Consider the following 16,934-nt stretch of genomic DNA (forward strand, 5'->3'; position numbering starts at 1 on the left):
CCCCACATCATGCCGGCCCCGCGACGACCCTGCGGGCAGGGTGGCTGTGTCCACCCGGGGCACTCAAGTCACACTGGCCTCAAGCAGCCGCCCTTGCCCCGGCCTCCCTGCCATTCTGTGAGTGGAGCTGGAGTCCGGCCCAGCCTCCCCAGCCCCCGCCCCCCCAGGCCACACTCGCCTCCCCACCCGTCCACACAGTGCAGCTGGGCCCAGCCCACGCCTGTCCCGGTGGCTCTGCTCAGAGGGGACGCGGCCCCAGAGCCCTGCCGCGGTGCAGCGAGCCCGCCTCACGCACACTCACGAGCACGAGTACCGCCAGGTGAGGGACATCCACACACGCGCAGGCCCAGGCAAGGCTAGGGCACACCTGCGGGGAGCCCCCCACCCCCCACCCCTGTCCGGCGGAGCCGCCCCCACGTCTCTGGTGAGACTGCTCTGCCAGGCTGCCGGCCACCTGTCCCCTGGGCCAAGCCCAGGCAGGACACTTCAGACCCAGCCTATCCGGAGGTCTGTCCCTGGAGCGTGACTGAGCCCCCGCCCCGGTTTGCTGGGGAAGAGGAGAGCCCATGGCGGCATCCCATAGAGGCAAACCTCTTCGCGCAGGTGCCGGGCGACGCCAGCTGGCCCCCTGAGGGTGGGGGCGCCACCTGCCCGCTCCTTCCCTCCGACCGGGGCACTGCGGCAGGTGTGGGCAACGGTCCCGGCTCAGAGGAGGAGCCTCAGGGAGGCCCTAGCACTCGGTCCCACACGGCCCAGGCCGGCCATGCCAGCACCGCGGGGGCGTCTCAAGCAGACGCACCCCGGGCCCCGGGAAAGTGCCCCCAGCCCGCAGTGCGGGCCCCACTGTGCTGCCTGACAAAACCCTGCTGCTCCCCTGTGTGAAGGTGGCCGAGGGGTCGGGGGGGCAGACACGACCATGCCCCCCGAGGCCCGGAGGCCCTGTGGGGACCAGGAAGCTGCGGGAGGGGGGCGGGCAGCATGTGTGTCGGCCTGGAGGCCCCACACGCAGTCTCCTGTGGACAGAGCTCGGCCGCAAACAGCGCCCCCACCAGACACCAAGAGTGGCCGGGGGACTGTCTCCCACATCAGCTGGAACGTGAGAACCTGTGACCCCTACAAGTCACCGGTGCCTCTCAGAAGCCTGGGGCTGTGGCCACGGCCTCCCTTCCCGGGACCTGAGGAAGCCCGGCGCCCCGTCTGGACTGGACTGTCCCCTCGCTCCCGGGCGGCTCCAGGCTGGGGGCAGGACAGCCTGCTCCAGCCAGTCACTACTGAGGCCCCCCACGCCAGCCAGTGGCCCCAGAGAGAAGCCTGTCCCAGGGGCCCTGAAGTACAGACCCGCCTCCCTCTTTCTTTTCCTAAGGGCATCCCTCCCAGCCATTCACCAGCTTCCTGTGGGGACTGGCGACCTGGCCTGGGGGGGGGGGGGGGGGCGGGGACAGGTCTAGGATGTGGGCGCAAGCTCAGGGGAGCTGGCTGCAGGTGGGGGGACAGGATGGGGACAGGATGGCGTCCACATGTGGCCAGCAGGCAAGGCACCTCCACATCCACCACCTGCAAGGGCCCAGCCCCACAGCCCCGGTGCAAGGACAGAGGACAGAGGGCGCGGGGGGCCAGCAGCTCCCGGGCCCCCACAGCCCCCGCCCGCAGCCACTCCGGGGCTCAGCGCTCGGAGGGAGGGGTCGGGAGCACTCGCAGGCGGGGAAGAGGGAGAGCGGGCTCAGGAGGCCCCCTGCGGGTGGCCGTGGGCATTGGGAGCCCCCTCCCACGCCTCACCGCCCACTTGGCCGCATGGAGACAAGGGGCCCCTCCGCTGGCAGAGGGACGGGGCTCCAGCCTGAGACACCCCCTCCCCATACAGACCGTCGCGGTCTGAGGTCCAGGTCTCAGCCTGGTCGGTCCTGCCCTCCCAGGGGACCCCGCCCACCAAGTCGAGGGATGGCCGGGTCGCCTGCGGGCGGGAGTCTGGGCACCCCCATCTGAGGACGAGCCACGCGGGCTCGCTCCACAACCAGGGTTTTCTGCTGCTTGCATCTCACTATGGGCTGCAAGCCGCTCCGCAGACATCGTGGAAACATCATCCCTTTTCCAGACTGGGAGCTGCAGTCAGAGAACTGAAGAGTGCTTCTCAAGGCCGCCGGGATTAGCCGCAAGCCCGGGGACTCGAACTCACGGCTCCACAGTCACCTCCTTCCTCCTGGAACCGGAGGCGCCGGGGGCGGGGCGGGGCGGGGCGGGGCTTCGGGCGCGCGGCCCCCTAGGAAGTGTAGTCCGCCGGCCCTCGCGCGCAGCCCCCTGGGAAGTGTAGTCCTCGGGTGCCCGCGCACGGACCCCTGGGAAGTGTAGTCCGCCGGCGGCGACCGGGCGCGCCGACGGAGCGGACGGGCGGCGTGTGGAACTGCGCTTCCCGGCATGCCGAGCGCCGCCCGCCCCCGGCCCCGGCCCGTCCGGCCGCCCCGCCCCCGGTCCCGGCCCCGGTCCGCCCCGTCCGGTGGGGCGACGAGCCGCATGGAGGCCGGCTGAGGAGCGCCGCCCCGCCTCGGTACGCTGTGCGGCGGGGGTCCCTGCTGACGGGCCGGGGCCGGGCCGGGGGCCATCTCGCTCTGGGCCGGGCCCAGTCAGCCCCCCGCGTGGAGCCTGGGGCCGGAAGGGTCAGCTCGGGCCCGTGAGGAGGGCGCGCGGGGCCGGGCCAGCGGCCGGGGCTCGCGGGGACAGGGGGCGGGCGGAGCGGGCTTGCGGGCTCGGGTGGGGCTCCCAGCCCGGGGGCCGCGGCGAGAAGCGGGGTCCGCACCTCTGCCGGCGGAGACCCCGGGCCCTTCCCGAGGGCCGGTGGCCTCTGCCCGTCAGGCTGAGCGAGCGGGGCTGCCATATGGCGGGGTGGACGGCGCGGCCGAGCTCCGCGGGCCTGCAGCAGTCTGCACTGTGTCTCTGTGAAGCGGCTGCACTGGGCTGTAACTTAGGTGCCACGAAGTACCCCGCAGGAGAGTCTCAGTAAAACTGTCCCAGCACAGGCAAGGCTGCCTTGGCTTCGCATCTCAGAAACAGCCAGGAAGTCCGCTCGGAAGTCCTCGCCACCTTTGGAGATCAGCACAGCCTCGTTAGGAGAATGGGTGGTTTCCAGGTGGAAACCTACCGGCTTTGGGGTTCCCTGGAGAGGCAGATGGGCAGGCCGCCAGCCCCCGCTCTCCGCGGGTCTCTTTGTCCCCTTTGCTCTCCTGCTTGCCCCCTTGCAGTGTGACTGGAAGGTAGCCTGGACCCTGGGACCGCCGGGCAGGCTCGCAGGCTGGTGGTGCGCCCCCCGCAGCACCCTGCAGCGGTGGTCAGGGTGGGGATCCACGGGTGGGCAGTGTGCAGGCTCCAGCAGAGCCAGCCAGTGCAAGCTGGCCTGTGGCCTCTACCCCAATCCCAAACTTTGCCACACTTCCGTGAAGCAAGTGCTGCCAGACCCAGGGAGTGTCCAGTGGCCAAGGGTGCCCAGGCTTAAGAAGTGGGGGCGTTGGGAAGGTCAGGGCTTTCACCACGTCCTGCTGTGTCCCAGTTGGGACACATTTGTTTCTACAGCTCACTGGTCTGTCCAGTTTGGGATCTCTGGCCTCCTGAACAAGCCTGGTGGGCTGGTTCAGAGATGCGGCCTTCTGGGAACTCTGTCTGGTGCTGGTCAGCCCCCTGGCCACACCGAGAAGCGGGCTGGGATCCAGGAGGCAGTTTGCCGCTTCCCGATTTTTAGAGCGGGGAGGGGGCGGCGATGGTGTCTCAGTCTGCTCTGCAGCCGTAACAGAACAGCAGAGATGGGGCTTAAATAGCAGACTGTTTTCTCACAGCTCTGGAGGATGGAAGTCAAGATCAAGGTGCCAGCCCATCTGGCTGCTGCTGAGGGCTTTTTCGTTCTGGCTTGAGGACGGCTTTCCTCTCCCTGTGTGCTCACATGGCCAGCTTCCTGCTGTCTCTTCTCATAAGGGCCCCAGAACCATCATGGAGCCCCACCCTCGTGACTTCATGTAACCTTAGTCACCTCCCAAAGATCCCACCTCCAAACACCATCACCCAGGGGGTTAGTGATTCAGTACTGAACTTCAGGGGACACAGTTCAGTGCACAGCAGTGGCACCCAGGAGAAGGTCGGCTGCCTGGGCCGGGCAGGCAGGAACCTCTGGCCCGTCACTCACGCTGAGCTGTCTGATGTCCTCAGGTTCAGTCCTGAAACTCACACCCAGCAGGACAGTTTCCGATGCTGATAACTTCATCAGTGCAGAACCGCTGAACCCGCCACTCTGATGTGTCTCAGGGCCCACAGCTCGGGCTGCCTCCCAATGGAGGCAGAGCTTTTCCCGTCCTTTGAGCGGGCCCTTTGCTGGAGTCCTGGACACGATGGGTCCCAGAGCTGTTGGGAATTCCCACTATTTGGGAGTGTGTCTTCTGGAAGCGTGCGGGTGATTCTGCTGCTGTCCTCCGCAAGCAGGATGATAATTTCCAGCGCCAGATAGCGGCGTGTCCTCTGCTGATCAGGAGACTGCCCAGGAGGACTTGTGTTTCAGGGTCTTCTGAAACCAGACTGCTGGCTCTTTTCCTGCCCCGACAGGAGTAAGTCCACGGAGGTCTGGAAGTCATGGGCCTAAGCGAAGTCCGAGTGTGGTCCAGGACTTGCCGCCAGGAGGGGGCCTAGTGTGTGCAGACGGGTGGGACGGCTGGGTGACCACTCTGACCACCCCAATCCTCGAGGCAGGAGCTGAGCCCAGGGGGTTGAAGGGTCCTGCCCAGGGCCTTGCCGCACCAAGGCACTGGTCTCGCTGGCCTGAAGTCGGGCCCAGCGGGCCGTCCCCTGCAGCACGGCTGCTGGCATCTGGCCACAGGTCACCTCCGTGGACAGTCCTGCTTGGCAGCCACAGCAGGTTGGAGGGAGCAAGGAGTGGCTGGATCTGGCCGAAGGCTCTTCCTGCTTTGTGTCAGGTTCACGGGCTCCCAGCATCGGTGGCTGTGGCCTGGCCAGGTAGCAGGGCCACATGCTGGAGCATGGTATGGGAGGGGGCACGGTTATGTCCCTGGAGGGGGTCTCCTGCTCACTGTGCTGCGCACGCGGTGGTGGAGGGAGCTGCTAGCACCTGTAGACCCAGACAGCGTGTGGCAGGAAGCCAGGAGGAACGTGGATGCCCCACGGCCTCTACCTGCGGGTGCAGGGAGATGGAGGCGGGGGCCCAGAGGTCTGGGAGGCGGGTGGCACTTAGCTTCCCCCCTGGCAGCTGGGAGAGGCTCAGGGCCCAGCCGTGTTTGAAACTGCGTGGGGGGTAGGGGCGGTTAACAACCCAAGGAAGTGACATCCTACAAGGGTATTGCCAGGGGACCCCACCTCCACAGTTGAGGGAAACCAGGATATTGGACGGTGTGTGGATGCGGCAGCATCAGAGACCAAGAGACGTCTCAGAATGTTGGACTCTTGGTGTTGAAGGAGGCTCAGTGGCCTACCTGCCTGACTAGGCCAGGCACCCAGCTCTGGGGAGCAGTGCAGGAGGGGACCGGGTTCTGCGGAACCGAGGCTTGTCTGCCACTCCCACGTCCCCAGCCTATAGGACGCAGGACGGGAGCTTCCCCCGAAAGGTGCCTCTGGCCCCCACACAGTGGGGCCCGCCTGTCCCCTGTGGGCACAGAGGGTGGGTCTGGCCAGATGGCCGTGGGGTGGGGGAGGGAGGGAGGGAGGACGCTCCCTAGACCTGAAGCCACCACGCCATCAGAGGGAAGAGGGAGGAGGGCCAGGCCGAGGCACCACGGTGACCTCTGGGGCGACCTCCCGCTTGCGGGTTCCTATGGGAGTCTTCCTGCCAGGGCACAGGCTGTTTTCTTGAGAAGTTTTTCTAACACCTTGGCAGCCGTGTGCTGCTTGCAAGTAAGAACTGTTTGCTTTTTTGCGTGGAGCCTGACGAAGGGCCATCGTCTCTGGCTACCCTTCTGGGCCGGCCCTGGAGCCGGGGGGGTTGGGGGGGGTGGTGCTGGGAGCTCCAGTGACCGCTCAGCCCCACCCCTCTGACTCCAGGCGCCGCTTCCTGTTTGCATTTCGGTTGGCACCTTACACTGGCAGAGAGCTCTCATCTGTGAAGCAGGAAGAGGGGCTTGGGGATCCTGGACCGGAGGTACTGGGGGAGGGGTGCTTAGGAGCTTAGGAGGCCAGGCCCTCCTCCCCTCCCCAGCCCCCCTCCCTGCTGGCCACCCTCCCCGCCGTGGGTCCCAGCTGTGTCTTCTGGCCCTAAGCCAGTTCCTCTTCCAGAAACCGGGCCATCCTCAGGAGGGCCCCCCGACCTTGGTCAGCCCCAGGGCATGTGGGGGTGTTGGTTACACTGGGGGGAGCCCTGCCCTGCCCTGAGCTGCCTGCACCAGGGGCCGCGGTGAGCCCTGTCTGCTCCCTGCTGCTGTGTGACCACAGGGCTCAGAGGGAGAGGAACCTGGGGCAGCGTCTCCCTGACCTTATCACTTGCGCTTCCTTCTTGTCGTGAAAGTTTGAGAGAAGTGCAGGGCAACAGGGAAGCGGGTGAGGCCTGGGTCTGTGGCGCTCCAGGGTGGCCGCACCCTGTTCCCCAGCACGGCCCCCGAGGCACATCTGACACACACCCAGTGGGACCCTCGGCATAGCCTCAGGCAGGTCGGGTGGCCCCCTGCCCTCACGGTCAGACTCCTCCAGGGGCCTGGGCGCCCAGCGCCCCCTGGAGCAGGGCCTTTCCCTCCGCTGGCACCCAGGGGCCCCTCTGCACTCGGAGGTGGCCCCGGAGGCTGCAGGAGACCCCAGCTTGAGTTTTCCATGGTGTCTCAGGGAGACACGGGGACACCACGCTGGCGATGCTGCCGTCTCACACCCGGTGTCCCGGAGCACACGTGCCGGCACAGGCCTCCGACCCTCACTCCCCTTGGCCCCGGAGGTCCGGTGGTCCGCCGGCCTTGGGAGTTGCCTTCCCTGGGGACAAAGACTTTTCCAGGAGGCGCGCCCACGGTACCCGCGTGACTGTCCCCTGAGCTCCCGGCTCCCGGGGTGGGGGGGCAGCCCCAGAGCCTTGGTGTCTCCACGCCCCTTTCTCTCACGCCAGAAGGAAAAATCTCGGCGTGTTCTGTGCTCCTTCCCGCTTCCGCGTTGCTGACCCTGACGCCGTGACTCCCGACGGGGCAGCAGGCGTCGCGCTGAGTCCAGGCTCCACAGCAGCCTGGGTGACTCCGCTCGGGGCGTTCAGCACCATCTCCGCACCCTGGTTCACGTCCTCTGCCTGCTTTTCTCACTTGAGGGAGTTGGGCGCAGTGTCCAGAGTCAGAAAGGGATCGTCCCGGCAGGCCTGGCTGCCCCTCGGGGCTGGACCCTGAGCTCCAGTGCCTTGCTCTCTGTGGGGCAAATGGGAGGTGGGGGGGACGGGTCCTGCTCGGCAGAGGACCCTCAGTTCACCGGTTGGGGCAAAGCCAGGCGTCTCCGGCTCTGTTCTTAGCGGCATGGTATGGGGTTTGCATGCCGCTCGCTCGCTTGCTCGCAGCCAGAGTCTCACCCCTGCCGTACCTGGGCACCTGGACTTCGTAGCTGGCGACTGACAGGTGTCACTCTATCTGGAAGGGCAGAGGCGGTGATCCCACATACGGATCTTTCAAATCAGACCAGCCCCATGGTGCCCTGAGCCCTGTGCGCAGCCCTGGGCTCCAGGTGAGAACGTGCCTCCCGTGTCTCCTCAGGCGTCACTCGTCAGTGCCAGGAGCTGCCGCCCGCCATGGAGGGGGAGGAGGAGCAGCCACCTCAGGAGGTCAGAGCCTGGGCCAGATTGGGGGGGGGGGGGTAGGGAGCCTGTTTCCTGAACAACCTCGGGCTTAGCGTCCAGCCAGCTGCTCAGCAGAGTGTGGAATCCCCCCCAGTGTGGCCGCCTGGGGTCACCCTGGCTGCTTTTATGCATAGAAGAGCTTTATGTGGTTTTCGGGGCAAGTTCTAGGTCAGCCGAGGGGGACCCTTCGGCAGGGAGCCCTGGGGGTGGGCTGTGTCCAAGGGGATGGTCACCGAGATTTCATCCTGGGGAACACGCAGAGTTCATGCAGCAGCTCGTGAGTCCTCGGTGGGCCCGCCGGGGACAGGTGGGTGCCGTACGTCCCGCAGCCTTCAGGGAGGGCAGTGCCCTGACTCAGACCTCCCTGTTCCCTCTGCAGGCTGACGTGGAGCCCGTTGTCCCAGTGGGGTCTTCCGAGGTGGTGCCCAGGGTGCTTTCCGGAGAACCCCAGAACCTGTGTACGTGCTCCCTGACACCATTCGGGGCTGGGGGCTTGGGGGGAGTGGGTAGCTCCCTGGCGAGGAGGGGCTTGGGCTGAGTTTGTGGTGAACGGGGACCCCGGCCAGCCCCAGGTGGTTGGGGTGGGAGACTAAGTGCTTCAGAGCTGCCCTGGGGGCCTCGGCTCTACACAGTCACAGTCACCCCCATCTTGGCTCCCTCGATGACTGGGTGATTCCCATCGTGGAGGCAGCAGCCCTCGCCAAGGCCCAGGCCCCTTTTCACAGGGAAGGTCTGGTCCGACGGCGCCGTGCCCTGTCGTGCACACTGTAGTGAGCGGGGCCGCAGTGCTAAGGGTGGGCCGAGGCCCGGCGAGGCCGGTGGGGGCGGGGCCGTGGACAGAGCTTCTCGGGAACGTGGGCCCCGGTGCGCACGGCACCCCAGCCGGCCCGCTGTCCTTACAGCCGACGCCGACGCTCTGTCCCTGCTCCTGGAGATGAAGCTGAGGCGGCGGCGAGAACGGCCCAGCCTGCCGCGCACCGTGACGGAGCTGGTGGCCGAGGACGGGAGCAGGGTGTACGTGGTGGGCACAGCCCACTTCAGCGACGACAGCAAGAAGGACGTCGTGAAGGTGAGGACCATCACGCTGGGCCGGCCTCGGGCCGAGCGTCCCCTTCCCGTGAGCCACCGCCTCATCCTCCACGACGCCGGCGCCCCTCAGAAAGGAGGGAGGCCTCGCGGCCTCGGCACTTTTCTACTTAGCGACAAGCACACCTGTTTTGTAGCTTCTCCGTTGCTTCGGGAAATGAGTTGTGGCCACCGCAGCCGAGGCAGCCCCTGGGGACGGGCCTCCCGGGCGGTTCCGGAGTGGCCTCCGCCGGTGGGGCCGGGGCCGGGAGCAGGGCCCCGGGGCTGAGCCGGCCCGTAGGTCCGTTGCAGACCATCCGGGAGGTGCAGCCCGACGTGGTGGTGGTGGAGCTGTGTCAGTACCGCGTGTCCATGCTGAAGATGGACGAGACCACGCTGCTCCAGGAGGCCAAGGAGATCAGCCTGGAGAAGCTGCAGCAGGCCGTGAGGCAGGTGCGGCGCTGGGCGGGCGACCTTCCGGGCAGCGGGGTGGCGCCCGGCCCGTGGCGGGAGAGGGGCACCCCTTTACTGGGTTTGGACAAGGAAGAACAGGCGGGTGATGGTTCAGCACCAAGGCAAGGGCCGGACAGGGACCCGGGGGTTTGCTGGGCGGGTCCTGGGGGGGGGGGGCGGTCAGGAGTGCGGCCCCGCCTACCAGCCGGCCCAGGCGGTGCCCCCCACTACGTCTTCTGCGCGTTCCTTCACGCCGCCGTGCGCCCCTCGGGGACATGGACGAAGGAGTTGAGGTGTGGGCTGGGGGCGCTGGAGGGAAATGGGGCCTCAGTGTCTGCCGCGGGGGTGGCCGCCTGCCCAAGGCCCTCGCGCAGCCTCCCGGCCTAGGCCAGGTCTGTGCTCAGGCTGGAGCCTGTGCTCTGCACCCAGCGGCCGCTGACCCTCGCCCCCCCCCCCCCACGGCAGAACGGGGTCATGTCCGGACTCATGCAGATGCTGCTGCTGAAGGTGTCCGCCCACATCACTGAGCAGCTGGGCATGGCCCCTGGTGGCGAGTTCCGAGAGGCCTTCAAGGAGGTGGGCCCGGGTCCGGCCGGGAAGGGGGCTCAGCGCACGGGAGCCGCCCCGGAGCTCAGGCTTCCCCAACCAACACCCAGCCCCTGCCCCAGGCCAGCAAGGTGCCTTTCTGCAAATTCCACTTGGGCGACCGGCCTATCCCCGTCACCTTCAAGAGGGCCATCGCTGCGCTCTCCTTCTGGCAGAAGGTCAAGCTGGCCTGGGGCCTGTGCTTTCTGTCAGACCCCATCAGGTAGGGCCCCTCAGCCTCCCACGGGCAACCCCACCCAGGAAGCGGGGCCCGGCCCCGCCACGTGGCACGTTCCCCCTTGTCCTGGGGCTGAGCCTCCTCAAACAGGGCCTTCCCACCCCTTCCTTCCGCCGTGATCCCAAACAAAGAGGGTACCGAGGTCCCTGCCCTGGGTCAACAGCACCAGCCTCCAGCTGGCCGCCCCGTGCCCGCGAGGCTGGCAGCGTGCCCTCTGCCCCCAGCAAGGACGACGTGGAGCGCTGCAAGCAGAAGGACCTGCTGGAGCAGATGATGGCCGAGATGGTGGGCGCGTTCCCCGACCTGCACCGCACCATCGTCTCTGAGCGCGACGTCTACCTGACCTACATGCTGCGCCAGGCCGCCCGGCGCCTCGAGCTGCCGCGCTCCTCTGACGGTGACGGCGCCGGCGGCCCCGGGCGGGGGCTCCCCGGGCACCGGCCCCGCCAGGCGGGTGCTGACGCGTCGCTTCCCCCACAGCTGAGCCCAGGAAGTGTGTGCCCTCGGTGGTGGTGGGTGTCGTGGGCATGGGCCACGTGCCGGGCATCGAGAAGAACTGGACCACCGACCTCAACATCCAGGAGATCATGACGTGAGTGCCGCCCGCCCGCGCCCGGCGGTCCCTGAGCACAGAGCCTGGGCTGGGGGCTGGGGCGGCGTGCGCCCCCCCCAGCCAGGCCCAGCCCGCCCTCCCTTCCCCAGCGTCCCCCCGCCGTCCATCTCCGGCAGAGTGTCCCGGCTGGCCGTGAAGGCCGCCTTCTTGGGCCTGCTGGGCTACGGCCTTTACTGGATGGGGCGCCGCGCCACCAGCCTGGTCCTGTCGCTGCCCGTCGCTCAGTACTGTCTGCAGAGAGTGTCCACCGCCCGGCCACGCAAATAGGAAGGACCAGCTTGTGACTGCTCCCGGGTAGCCGCTGAGGGGCGCTGGGGCCGGCCCCCTGAGGAGCTGTTGGGTGCCACCCCCCGTGGGGGTCCAGGCCCGGCCACACCTCCCCTCCCCCAACCCGCCCAAATAAAGGATTATTTAACTGCTCTGAGCTCAGGCTTCCCAGCAGCCCCCTCCCCACCCTCTTCCCCGACCCTGCAGGGACCACTCATGGGGTTCACGGGGTTCACGGGCATCAGGACGTGCTGGTGGGGGTTGGGGCCAAAGGTGCACACTGCCCCACCCCCACCCCCAGGTGGAGGGGTGTGGTGGGCTCGGCCAGCCATCCCCTACCTCACTGTGCCTTCTCGCTCGCTGGCCGGAGCGAGTCCCAGTGGGTTCTGGGCCCTCGGGCTCCTGGCCGGCATGTTTGGGAAGGGCCAGGCCGCCCACACAGCCCTGTCATGGCGCCTGGGAGCGTCCCTCCCGGCTGGGCAGCTTGGCTGAGCTTGGTGGCGGCGGGTGTGCGCCAGCACTGGCTCCGCCTGTGGACCATGTGTGGTTTTGGCTTTTAAAAATGTCTGAAATTTTTTTACTCAGGTAATTTTAACTTAAAGAGAAAAACTGAAGTAAATGTCAGAAAATACTAGCCTTAAACCTGGTTGGGTCAAGGAGAACGTCTGTGTTGGGGGACCATGATCCGGGGGGGGAGCCCGTGGGAAAGGCCGGCCTCCCCAGTGGGGCGCCGGGCCCACGGCTCCCGGGCGGAGCCTTCCCCGGGCCACGGAGGAGGGAGCCTGCCGCCTGTGCGTCCACCGGGCCGCCCCAGCCTCGGCGGACGGAGGACGCGTGTCCGCTGTGGGGCGGGACAGACGGGGACGCGAGGGCGCGCCGACCCCCGCGGGGCTCCCACCCCAGGCCCCGCCCTGCACGTCGCTCCCGTGTGCGTCTGTGACGTGGCCCCTGTGCAGCCTGGGCCCCAGGGCCACGCTTGTGTTTATATTGACTCGGTGTCTGACAACCAGGTGAGACCCACGGCCGTGAACGGGGCTGCACCGTGTTTTCCTGTCGTACGTGTACTCGTGCTGAGAAATGGAAATAAAGTCTAATTTTGGAAGCTCCTGTTTTGTGAACTGTGTAGAAATGGGCACGAGTGATAGGGAGGAGGTGATGGGTGGCCGCAGGGGTGCCCGGCCTAGGCGGCGTGGCAGCGTGCTGGTGGCCCGGAGGACCTCCTGCCACCACCACCTGCCTCTCAGCAGGAGATAAGAGGCCCCAGGCCCCTGCCCATCCCGCGCGTGGACCCTGGCCCAGGGAGGACAGCAGCCAAGGGGAAGTATGCTCGGGGACAGTCAGCCGTCCCTGCCCTCCCCTCCCTGGTCCACACCCTCAGGCTCCCCGCCCCCCCCCCACCCCCGGGCACAGGGGAGGAGGGGAGGCGGGGCGAGCCTAGCACTTCAACAAAAGGTGCCAGGGACCGGTGGCACAGATCTGCCCAGAAAGACCACAGTGAGCACCCAGGGAGGCTGGTTGGGCCACAGGCCGGGCTCCCCACCACCGGGTCTGCACCCTCAGGCGGCATGGCTGCCCACCCCGTGCTGGCTCTCGCGGCTCTCCTCTGCTCTGTGCCCCAGGTCGGCTCCATGGTGCGGCTTCGACGGCCGGTAAGAGTGGCCATTGGGCCGGTGGGTCTCCCTGGGCTACCGAGCCTGCCCTGACCAACGTCCTCTCTCTCCACAGGTCCAGGCGGTGCTGCTGGAGCCCCAAGGTCTGGCTGGCTGGGGTGCCTAGGGGAGGAGCTGGGCGGGTCAGGCCTGGGCAGCCTCTGGCCTGTCAGCCACAGGCCCTCCCCTAGCAGGCCTCACTCCCCGTGAGGACCGGGCCCCACCGTGCCCCTATGTTACGAGGGGCCGGCTGGGCTCGGGCCGCTCACATCACTGCCAGGCTTGGGGGAGGGGGTGGGGGGGAAGGTAGGGAAACCATGATGGACCTTCCAAGGGCAGCAGGTGAAGGGGAGAGGGTACGTCTGGGGGGCACGGGAAGAACTGAGGGTCTGGCTGAGGGCTGGGGCCCAGCAAATTCGCAGAGCCCAAGGAACAGCCACTCGCAGGGAAGAGGCCTGAGGCAGGCATGGCCCAGAGCGAGGGGACTGTGGCTGCCCCTCTGCAGCAGAAGGGTTCCGGTTCCCCTCCCAGGCCCTGAGCCTTCCTGGCCGCATCTCCCGCAGGGAGGGACTGTTCTCAGATCTGGAGGGAGAGGCCCGGGGCCCCCAGTGGAGTGTACACCGTCCAGCCAGAGGGAGCCGGCGCCCCGTTCCAGGTGAGCAGCTGCAGCACCCCGGGGGCCGGGAGAGACTCCGTGCCAATTGCTTGGGCCAAAACAAGGGAAGTCACTTGTTCAGGTGACAGGGAAGGGCTGGCCGGGCACTGCTGGTAGAGTCCGTCCTTGCACACCCCTGGGCACAGAGGTGGTCACGGACTTCGTTGGGGGGCTTTTTAACGTTTTGTGTGTGTGTGTATGTTAGTGTTTATTCTGAGAGACAGAAAGAAAGAGGTTGAGATGTGTATGTCCACGAGTGGGGAGGAGCAGGAGAGCGAGAGAGAATCCCAAGCAGGGTCCACACTGTCAGCACAGAGCCCGATCCGGGGCTTGAACTCACAAACTGAGAGCATAACCTGAGCCGAGCCAAGAGTCAGACACTTAACTGACTGAGCCCCACAGTCATTGTTTTATAGTCAGGAAAGGCTGAGAGAAACCCCAACTTCCACCTGTAAAGGTTTGAACAAGGAAAGTTTCCAGAATCCAACGTTAGACGAAAACACGAAGCCCCAGCGCAGGTGCAGACTGACTCGCGTCAAAGCGCCTGGGACGCCACCGTGAATCCCCCCCGTTTCCGAGAATCCAGACTCACCCTGATGAAAGTTTACATGACACGGACAAGCAGAAAAACAGTTTCAGTTTTACGACAGAGAGCGTTTAGGGGCGCGCGCAGGGGCCAGGGGCCCAGCCGGGCGCTGCCCAGCACGTGCCGGCCCTCCCCCAGGCTCTGTGCGACATGCGCGACGACGGCGGCTGGACGGTGATTCAGAGCCGGGACTGGGGCAGGCCGCGGCGTCTGGACTTCGAGAGATGCTGGCAGGAGTACAAACAGGGCTTCGGAGACTTGAGAGGTAGGGGAGCTGTGTGCCTGCGGCGGGCACCCCGAGGCCTCGTGTTTGGGGGTCCCTGGGCGCGCAGGGCCGAGCTGGCGGGAGGAGGCTGGGGCTGGCCGTCCCGCGGCAGCTCAGCCTGGGTGCCCCCTGCAGGCGACCACTGGCTGGGGCTGGAGCACATCTCTGACCTGACCTCCCAGCCTGGCCTGCGCTCAGAGCTCGTGGTGGACCTGGGCGTGGACAACCACACGCTTCAGGGCCACTATGACAACTTCCACGTGGATGGGGAGGACCTGTTTTACCGGCTGACCCTTGGCCTGTACTCTGGGAACACAGGTGAGTGCCCGGGGGGTAAGGGGGCCTTGTGCCTGCCCCCCGAGTGTCCCGCTTTGCCCACTGGGCTCTCCAGGCTGAGGGGAGGGGTGATCTTGCCATGGGGCCAGGGCGGGTAGGGAAGGCCGAGTCCCTGGAAACCCCGGCTTCGGGCCCACATCTGCCAGCCTCTGTGCTCTGGGCAAGACTGTCGCTCCCCAAGCATCCACCCTGGGGTCCCAGACGCTGAGGCAGCCAGTACAGCTCCACGATGGGAGCATGGCCCAGAGGGGCAGCCGGCCCGCCACCCACGCCACCACACCGCGCAGGGGACGCGTTCCGGGGCTCCGGTGGCACAGACAATCAAGAGGGCTGTGGCTTCAGCACGCTGGACCGCGACCATGACCGCTGCTCGCCCTGCACGGACGGCACCCAGACCTTCACCAGCTGCAGCCGCGATCGCTCAGGCGCCGGCTGGTGGTACAGCAACTGCGGCCAAGCTGACCTCAACGGGCTGTGGCCGGGGCGCGGAGGGGCCCCCTCAGGCATGCGCTGGGCCGCGGGTGACCATCAGCCCACCCTGCGCTCCAGCGTGCTGCGCGTGCGCACCACTGCTTCCCACAAGGCCTAGGCCCGTCCTCGGCCGAGCCTCATTAAATGTTCAAGCCCGGCTGTCTGCGGTGTCTTCCTTGGGGTGGGGACAGAGGAGGGGCTGGGCCCAGCTCCTGCCCAGCCTGGCTGCCCAGACCCAGCGCTGCCCACCCGGGGCACCTGTCCATGCACCTGGGGAAATCCACGAAGCTGCGCAGCCCAACCTTGAGGCCAGAAGCAAGGTCACCAGGTCTGGGAGGGCACTACCCGTCCCTGCTGATGGGCTAGAACTCTTGGCACCCAGCAGATGCCCCCACTGGCCGTGACCTCTGGGAGGGCGGCCCGCAGGATACAGAGCCTGTGCTCTTGAGCCTTCCAAGAACCTGATCCCACCCGATTCCAAAGTGTGGGTAAGACGGGGGCGGGGTGGGGGGTGGGATAGGGGGCGGAGATGAGTCAGAAGGGGGCGGGACCTGGGGCAGACGGGAAGGGTGCACTAGGCTACTAGGCTCAGGCCAGGTCCCATGGGCAGTTAGGAAGGAGGGAACAGGGGACTCTGGCAGCAGGCCAAGTGAAGAAGCCCTAGGTAGGCCCAGGTGGGAGGGAAAGTGTCAGTGCAGAGACTCTGGGGCACTGAGCATCCCTGGGGACCTAACCTCATTGCCCCCACACGGATGAGGACTCTGAGCTGGAAAGGGGTTGAGGGGTCTCCCACTGCCACACAGCTGGCAGCGGCAGAGATGGTTCACATGAGGTCTGGGAAGCCCATGTGTGGCCCCGGGAGAAAGTTCCAGAGGTGGCTCCTTGAACTTAAACGCAGAATCCAGCCAGGAGAGAGCCTGTGTGTTTGCCCGGCTTCTGGTCTCCAGTTCTAGCATGGGGCCCCGGGGGGGAGGGAGGCCGCTGGCAAACCCTTCAAGGGCCACCTGCTCCGTGCAGGCACCAAGGGGTCTTGTCAGGGCTCCTCCGAAGTGCCCACCTGAGTTATTCTGCAGAGTGACCCTGAGGGGGCGGGGGTGGGGGGTGCAGACCCTTCAAAGCCAGGCTCGGCTCTCTAGCCTCCTGCGCGTCCACGGCCAGGTGCTGTTGTGGGAGAAGGGGCACCCAGCTCCTCGAGACCCTGCCCTCCCGGAGCACGGGTGAGGAGAGAGACCCAGAAGAAACAGGAAAATACGGACTTGGGCTCCTTTCAGAGAAGTGCTATGCAAGGAAAACGGGGTGCAGGAGGCGTGGGCCCGGGTGGGCGCGGGATCCGAAGCTCATGTGAGGAATCCTGCTGCGAACAGAGGGAAACAGAGGCGCTCCTGCACCGGAGGAGCCAGGCCAGAGTCCTGTCCAACCTCAGCTGCGGCTTTGCCCCGGGGCTCTTCCCGGCCTGTCCCCACCGACCCTCCGGGACAAACTTCCCCTCCTGTCGCGGTGCCCGGCTTAGCGGAGGGCGATCCGAAGACAGATCCTCGGCACAGCGCGGGGCCGGGGCTGACCTTGGCTTCGCCCTGGCGGCCTACTAGGGGCGTCGCTCGGCACAGTCGCCCCACTCGGAGCTCTCAGTCCAGACTGTCCGGTGCTTCCCGGGTCGGACCTTCGGGGACCTGCCGGCTCCTCACGCAGAGCAGCCATTCTAGACGGCCGCTCCCGCGCTGCCCCACCTCCCCGTCGGCCGTGGCGGACGAGCCACGCGCGCGCGAGTCCTTTTCCCTCCCCCACGCCCCCAACTCCGCGGCCGCGGGGCGGACCCGCAGGAGCGGACACGCGCACGGCGCAGCCAGTCAGAGACAGGCTTTCGCGGGCGCGGCCCGCGCAGGCGCAATAGTAAACGCCACTCCCCCGGTGATTGGGCGGCAGGGTACGCGGACCGGGGCTTCCGGTCGGGGCAGAGGGACTTCCGCCGCAGCGCGG

General features: G+C 67.0%; 2 protein-coding genes across 5 annotated transcripts; both read left to right on the forward strand.

The window, feature by feature from the left end:
• Positions 1-2,471: 2,471 nt before the first annotated feature.
• Positions 2,472-11,152, forward strand: TRABD (TraB domain containing). Of its 4 annotated transcripts, none has more exons than XM_039236251.1 (12): positions 2,487-2,542; positions 4,459-4,580; positions 6,025-6,121; positions 7,692-7,759; positions 8,154-8,232; positions 8,677-8,843; positions 9,152-9,292; positions 9,758-9,868; positions 9,961-10,100; positions 10,340-10,512; positions 10,596-10,707; positions 10,818-11,152. In XM_039236251.1, the coding sequence occupies exons 4-12, from the start codon at positions 7,727-7,729 to the stop codon at positions 10,993-10,995; spliced, it is 1,134 nt and encodes a 377-aa protein (XP_039092182.1). In that variant the 5' UTR covers positions 2,487-2,542; positions 4,459-4,580; positions 6,025-6,121; positions 7,692-7,726; the 3' UTR covers positions 10,996-11,152. The 4 variants fall into 4 exon arrangements, with proteins under 4 accessions (XP_039092169.1, XP_039092182.1, XP_039092193.1 ...); XM_039236262.1 differs by having other exon boundaries at positions 10,845-11,152; XM_039236244.1 differs by lacking the exon at positions 4,459-4,580 and having other exon boundaries at positions 2,495-2,542; positions 10,818-10,995.
• A 1,024-nt stretch (positions 11,153-12,176) lies between these two features.
• LOC120234422 (angiopoietin-related protein 5-like) lies at positions 12,177-15,080 on the forward strand. Its single transcript, XM_039236266.1, has 6 exons — positions 12,177-12,644; positions 12,721-12,748; positions 13,208-13,299; positions 14,024-14,150; positions 14,286-14,468; positions 14,774-15,080. Exons 1-6 carry the CDS (start codon positions 12,561-12,563, stop codon positions 15,073-15,075), a joined length of 816 nt encoding a protein of 271 aa, XP_039092197.1. The 5' UTR covers positions 12,177-12,560; the 3' UTR covers positions 15,076-15,080.
• The last annotated feature ends 1,854 nt before the right edge of the window (positions 15,081-16,934 follow it).

This window comes from Hyaena hyaena, unplaced genomic scaffold (genome assembly GCF_003009895.1).
Source record: "Hyaena hyaena isolate Hyena2069 unplaced genomic scaffold, ASM300989v1 scaffold_4, whole genome shotgun sequence".
In the NCBI taxonomy this organism is placed as follows: Eukaryota; Metazoa; Chordata; class Mammalia; order Carnivora; family Hyaenidae; genus Hyaena; species Hyaena hyaena.

Coding starts and splice junctions, on each gene's coding strand:
- TRABD (XM_039236238.1), top strand. CDS start 7,727: ATGGAGGGGGAGGAGGAGCAGCCACCTCAGGAG. Junction 7,760..8,153: donor AGGAGCAGCCACCTCAGGAG/GTCAGAGCCTGG, acceptor TTCCCTCTGCAG/GCTGACGTGGAGCCCGTTGT. Junction 8,844..9,151: donor GCAAGAAGGACGTCGTGAAG/GTGAGGACCATC, acceptor GGTCCGTTGCAG/ACCATCCGGGAGGTGCAGCC.
- LOC120234422 (XM_039236266.1), top strand. CDS start 12,561: ATGGCTGCCCACCCCGTGCTGGCTCTCGCGGCTCTCCTCTGCTCTGTG. Junction 12,749..13,207: donor GGTGCTGCTGGAGCCCCAAG/GTCTGGCTGGCT, acceptor CATCTCCCGCAG/GGAGGGACTGTTCTCAGATC. Junction 13,300..14,023: donor GAGCCGGCGCCCCGTTCCAG/GTGAGCAGCTGC, acceptor GCCCTCCCCCAG/GCTCTGTGCGACATGCGCGA.